The sequence below is a fragment of the Cicer arietinum genome, chromosome 5, assembly GCF_000331145.2.
Source record: "Cicer arietinum cultivar CDC Frontier isolate Library 1 chromosome 5, Cicar.CDCFrontier_v2.0, whole genome shotgun sequence".
Taxonomy (NCBI): domain Eukaryota; kingdom Viridiplantae; phylum Streptophyta; class Magnoliopsida; order Fabales; family Fabaceae; genus Cicer; species Cicer arietinum.
Window position 1 is genome coordinate 27,531,360 of NC_021164.2, and position 6,965 is coordinate 27,538,324.

Genomic DNA, 6,965 nt, shown 5'->3' on the forward strand with positions numbered 1-6,965 from the left:
TAAATAAGTCGATTTTAGATTAGTTAATAAAAATAAATAAATGAATGAATAATTAAATAAACAAATACAATAAAATAAATAAATAAGATAAAGAGAGTTTTAGAACTATCAAGTTGTACCACTTGTGTCCTAACAACTCAAAGATTAAAAAGAGTTACATCTAATAAATAATTCGATTTTAGATTAGTTCATTAAAATAAATAAGTGAATGAATAAATAAATAAATAAATAGAATAAAATTAATAAATAAATACATAAATAAATAAATAAATAAATAAAATAAAGAGAGTTCTAGAACTATCAAGTTGTATCACTTGTGTCCTAACAACTCAAAGATTAAAAAGAGTTCACATCTAATTAATCTTTAATATAATGTTTATTTGTATTTTTTTATGATGAAATTAATATTTAATGATAAAGGAAACTAACCCTTTTTTTTTAAATAAATAAATAAAAAATGTTTAAATGGGCTAAGCTTGAACTGATTTTGTTGTTTGCTATTAGAACATGGGCCCAACTTAACTTAGAAGACAAATTTTGAGTGAAGCCCAAACCTACCTTAACAAAAGAAGTTTGAAATCTGAAAACCCTAATTTCAAACTTAAGGAAGGCGGCTGCAGTACTAAGGGAGGCGGCCACACAAATCAGAACTCAATGGCTAGGCAACAAACAAGATAAACGAAAAAGAAAAAAAGAACGAAGACGACAATGGTAGAGACATAGGCGACAACGACGACGGCTAGGATGACCTCAGGTGATGATAGCGACAATACGGTGGCGACGGTGGCAGCAAGGCAATGTCAAAAGATATGGTTGCCGTTGACAACGACGGTGGTGACGTAATGACATCGTCCAAGGTGTGAGTTTTTCTCATTTTTTATTTTACTTTCAAACACAAATCTTATTTTTATATTAGCCTTACATTTATATACACTGTAATATTGCTCTTCTGATTAGTATATTTTCCTAATCAATTTCTGATCTCGCCTCTCTTTTTCTATGCGTTTTTTATCTCAATAGTGTTCCTCTCCGATCCCCCTTTTTTTGAAATTGATAAGGTGTTTTTATAGAGTTTTTTTTATATGTTTAGTTGCTTTCTGGTCTGCATTGGTCCTTCTCCGAGCTTTCTAAAACCTTGTTTGATGTTTTAATTTCTTTGCTCATAACCTGCATTTTTCTGCTGGCTTGATCTGATTTAATTTTTATTGTAATTTAATTTGGCTTTATTCTTGGTTTGTAATTTGATTTGGTTTTAAAACTCTGATTAGATTTGAAATTGTAAATTTATGAGACATAATGAAAATATTTATTGTAATTATTTTTATTTCCTTTTTAAAATAGATATTTCCTTTTTTGATTTATTTTTAACCAAAGTGGACAAAATTGGGGTACTACAATGCATATTCTTTGAATGTTTCATTTTTCTTATTCAACGAATTTTGCAACTGCAACCTATCAGGGGTTATGTTAATGTTGTACCTGTATTGTTTCAAACTTTCGTTCCCATGAGAGGTATATTTGGAAAATCTCCACATTGACATATTACTTTTTCCACCCCTTGTTCTCTATGATACTATTAAATTGTGTCCCAAGTAAGGCTAGCTATACTCTGAGCCCATTCACGATTACTCTTAACCCCAACATGATACCCTTTATTGAACATGTGAGACATGAACCAAGTATACAACACTGGAACACAACACAAAATTGTTCTCCCTTTTTTATCGTGTCGTATATGCAGAGAGTAGTATACATCAGCAAGAATTGCAGGAACCGGATTTTGTTTACTTTTATTAAAAGCCAGGAAGAGATTGATGGCATCAAAATCTAAAAATTTATCAAGGTTTGGGATAAAACAATGCCATAGATAATGAGAGCCAAAACATATTTAAAAGTATCTCATTCTTTTTTAACGACTAAATTTAGGCACTTTTGCACTACATATTTTCTTGAAAAACCATGAATAGCTCTTTTTTCTTTTTTTTTACTTGCCAACTTCTCTTATGTCGATTTTCAACACTTCAGCAATTGTGCTCAAATTTGGTGGTTGCCTAGTATATCGATAAAGATTTCCTTTCTCTAGGGAGTAACCCAATATTCGTTCGAGTTCTTCTAATGTCGAGGTCAACTGAAAGTCTTGAAAGGTGAAACATCTTAATATTGAGGGTCGTAATATTGACCCAGTGCCGTGAGGACCCTTATTTGCACATTTACTTCCAAGAGGTTTAGGATCTTCCCATATTTATTAAAGAAACTCTCACGTATGATTTTCATTTGATTGCTGATGTCCCTTAAACTTTTCAAATCAGGTTGCTTAAACTTTAAAAATAAAGTTTTTCTTTTTTCCGATCCTATTATCCACTTAAATATCACGTGACTAAGGTTTGTATGATTCCCCAAAAATCCTGAAAATTTATGCAAAATGCCATTATGTTTTATTTTTCCTTAGAACAAAAAAAAAAGTCATGAGATATGAATGACACTATGTAGGGTATCCTATGACAATATGTAATTATAACTAAATGAAAATATATATATATATATATATGAATGAAACTATGTGTGAAATAAGCATAATTCAATAGCTCCACAATGCCAATAAAACATATATACATATACAAAAACAAATAAATATAATAATAAAAAATTGATCTACTAGCTTAAAAGAATATTATAATGACAGCTAATACTTATTAAGAAATAATAAACACATGAAGTAAAAGAAAATGAAAAACAAACAAATATAGAAAAAAAAAATAAAAAGTATGCCTAAAATTTCGAGTGTTTCTCGAATTCAATGGAGTCGCCACCAAATTTTATTTAAAATAGGAAAAATATTGGGAAACCCTTAAAAATAAAAAAAATAAAAAAATAGTCTTTGAAACCAAATTTTGAGTTCGGGAGTCGATTATGCGTAGCAAATATATTAGCACCTACGTCATCAGTTAAAATACGGTTACCTATAATTAATTTTCAATATTAATATTAACTTAAATATATTTATTTCTTCTTATTATTAAATATGAGTTTAAATTTTTTTTATAAATGTGATTTTTGAAATAAAAGTATGTTTAAGAAAGAGAATTGAAAAAAAAATTATTAATGTGTTTGACAAGAGGATGATCTTGCTCTACGTATCTTCCAGTACAATGGAGAAATCAAAGTTACGTAGTTCTTGAGTAGAAAATGTGGATACGTTGATTGCTTTTAAAGAAAATGTGTTTTGTTGCAATAAAAAAAAAAGGTTCTGACGAAAGAAAATGAGTTTGTTTGATTTGAATAATTATTCAAAAATACGAGTTTTAAGACTATCAAGTTGTACATCATGTATCTTAAAAACTCAAGGACTTAAAAAGATGTCACATCTAATTAATCATTTTAAGAATATTTTATATTATTTTTCGGTTTTAAAATTGAGTTTTAAAACCACCAAGTGGTACAACTTGAGTCTTAACAACTCATATATTAGAAAGATGTCACATCTAATTAATCAAATTAAAAAAATTTGATTTTAAGTTAATTTATTTATAAAAATGAGTTTTAGAACTATCAAATTGTACAACTTGTGTCCTAACAACTCAAAGATTAAAAAGATATCACATCTAATTAATCAAATTTAAAAAAAAAAATTGATTTTAAATTAATTTATTTATAAAAATGAATTTTAGAACTATCAAATTGTACAACTTATGTCCTAACAACTCATATATTAAAAGATCATACATCTAATTAGCCTTTAATAAAAGATTTCTTTGTGTTATTAGAAGATTTAATATATGTTAGAAAATTAATTATAGTTAATATATAAAAAAATAGACTTATTTTAAAAAATAAAAATAATAAATGAAAGCTAAAGATATAAAGCTATAGAAAAACAAATAAACTTAAAATCCAAAAACTAAATTTAATATATAATAATAAAAAAAAAAAACAGAAGAAAGAAAATGAAAAAATACTAAATAATAAATATATATATATATATATATATATGTATATATATATATAACTAAAAGTAACCTAATTAGTAGTGTTAAGCATGTGGAAAGCAACGACGCTTTGGCTGAGAGGAAAAAAACAGGAACAAAACACAGAAAATCAAAAGAAGGAAAACAGCGCCTAAGAGGAAAAATAGGGAACAAAACACAGAAGAACAAAAGAAGGAAAATAGGGGAAGAAACGCAAGGAGAAAAAGAAAGACTTAGAGGGAGAAGGAGATCGAGAGGGATGGGGAGAGATCAGGAGGCCGAGCACGAAAGGACCAAAAAGTATGGTCGGTGTTCCGACGACGGTGTTCCGACGACGACGTCGAAGGTTTGAGTATTTAGTCCTATCTATTTTATTCTTTTCTTTATAACTTATGTTTGCTTATACTCTCATAGATTTGAACATTACATTTATATAATAATAGAGTTTTGTTACTTTCTTGTTTGTAACTCATCTTATATCGAAACATTATATTTATATAACAATAGAGCGATTATAATGTAAAGAGAAAAAAAAAAACTTAACTCTTCTTATTATTTGTTTTTCTTTGTTACTACTATGTTTGTTTTCTTCTTCTTTTTACTGATTGATTTTTTGTGTCTCAATTTATAGACTAAAGTGACAAATCTCTGTCCATGAAATAACATTAAGTTATTGTTTTTATTTATTTATTTATTGTTTTGCAACAAAAACAAGCAAACTTAGATAATTAGAGAAATATGTAACATCTTTTTGATTGAATATAGAAGTAATGAGAATAATAACTTTTTAAGACAAAAGAAGAAAACTGAAAAACAGGAGGATCTAAGCAGTATAGTACAATTTTTGTTTTCTATTTTAGAAAAAAATGTAACTCATCTTTTTGATTGAGTATAGAATTAGTGAAAATAATAACATTTTTAACACAAATGAATAAAAATGAAATAAGGGAAAGGGCTATGAAGCAGTAAAGTACAATCTTAGTATTTATTTTATTATGTTTTTTGTTTATAAAGTATTTATTAAATATATTACTTATTTTTAATTGATCTATTGTGTTTTTTATTATGCAGGGTTCAGTGAAGCTTTCAATTGGTTAAAGCATATAAGAAAATCAGAACGAAAAAAGCACCAAGTTGAAATTCAAAAAAAAGATGTAATTTATTCTTTATATTTTTTCTATGTTAATTCGAATTGATTGAAGTTGAATTCTGGTGATTGCTTTCGCTCATTAGTTTATTCGTATAGATCTTGTATTTTGATTATGATATTTGCTTGTTACTACTTGCTTATTATCTTTTGATGGTAAAGTTGAGTAAAAATATTAATAACATATTACTTTTATCTTTTGATTATTTTTAAAATTGAGGTACTATAGCTATGCATGTGCATCTTTTTCATAATATCTTTGTGTAATTTTATCCTCATGTGTGTCAAAAATAAAATGAATTAATAAAGTTTAAAACGCTTAAAGAATCGCATTTATCAAATTAAGGGGGATCCCCATAATATTGATTTAAAAGTTTCTTTTTAGAAGATAAAAAAAATCATTAAAGTCAAACAATTTTTTATTAATACATTTATGGGGAGCTTTCTTTAAAAAAAATCTTATTTTGTGAAGGAACATTGTTCATTAATTGCATAGTTAATTTTCACCATAAAAAATGGGGATTGTTAGGGTAAAAGTGTTTTAGCTACAATCATCTAGTTGATGTTTTATTGATAACAAAAACAAACAACTAAAGAACAATAATCCCCTAACTGTATTTGCTAAGTGTGCAGATTAAGTTAGAAGACAAAAAGTTATACTAATGACTATCTATCTTAAGGAATCATAAATTACAAGTAAATTAGAGACAATAATCTAAGTGTTTTTTTTAAACAAAGAGAATATTATCTCCTAATATAAAAGCAATTGTGTCTATTAACGAAGCAAGTTGTAATATTGCAAGTATTACAATATGTAGTTCAAAGTCAAGTGTTACAAAGTATGCGTTCTGATACAAGCCATATTCTCTGGTGATTGGACGAAGACAAAGGAACAACAAGACTTCGTTTCACTCAAATTTTTTTTTTTTCTGACGCAAGCGCTCTGATACGTGCCTCCAGTGGCGCGAAGCAACGTCGTGTCTTGACTGACTCTAATAAAGCAAGCAACATCCTGGTTCTTGTGATCATAGTATCCTCTACTTCCCCGTCCTTATACCAAGATACGTAAAATCGTTCACGAAGATATATATGGATACATATTAAAGACTAATCCACCTTAAATGGTGATTGAAGATTTTCAACGGTAATATTTTCAACAGACACTTCTTCTCTCTATTTATAAAGAACTCACTATGTCCATTAGAATAGTGAGAGAGAAAATGAAAAAGACTATGTGTTTAGAAGAAAATTTGAAAAAGCCAAGAACGCATCAAAAGAAAATAATGAATGAAATATCCTCTCAATAGAGAGTTATTAGAAGTGATGTAAATTAGTCAAAGTATTCTCACACACTTGTACTGATATAACACTTGATCTATAACATCGAGAGTTAGAATGATAGAAATAAACTTAGTGTCAATTAAGACACAAACTATAATTGATGTAAATCAGTTCAATAGTGGCAACAACTCTCTCCCTTAAGAGGTACCTGAAAAGGTACAACCACTATCATGAAATTCAAAGATGGGATGTCGGATAGTTGAAGAAGGTTTTGACGACGACAACCTGGAGAGGCTAGAGAAAAATACTCAAAGCCTCCAAGAAAGAGTAAAGAATACTTGTATGGTACTTATGGAAATAGTGGATTAAGTCCTTGTTTGTACTGAGGCAAAATCTCGCTATAAAGGGAGAACTAGATGTAACAACAGTTTGTTATTAACTAGTATAAAAATGTATGTGTCTCTTTTATCTTCTTTTATTTATCGCATATTAGTTCTTTATGATTCAACATTACTATGTCTAAATCTGTTTTATAAAAGTAAGTTAAATGTTTTAATAAAGAATAGTTTTTT

At 27.9% G+C, this 6,965-nt stretch overlaps 1 protein-coding gene across 1 annotated transcript; it reads left to right on the forward strand.

Annotated features, from left to right (window-relative positions):
* The first annotated feature begins 744 nt into the window (after positions 1-744).
* LOC105852842 (uncharacterized) lies at positions 745-5,318 on the forward strand. The gene is made up of 3 exons (XM_073368680.1): positions 745-839; positions 4,029-4,311; positions 5,037-5,318. The coding sequence occupies exons 1-3, from the start codon at positions 745-747 to the stop codon at positions 5,061-5,063; spliced, it is 405 nt and encodes a 134-aa protein (XP_073224781.1). The 3' UTR covers positions 5,064-5,318.
* Positions 5,319-6,965: the final 1,647 nt, after the last annotated feature.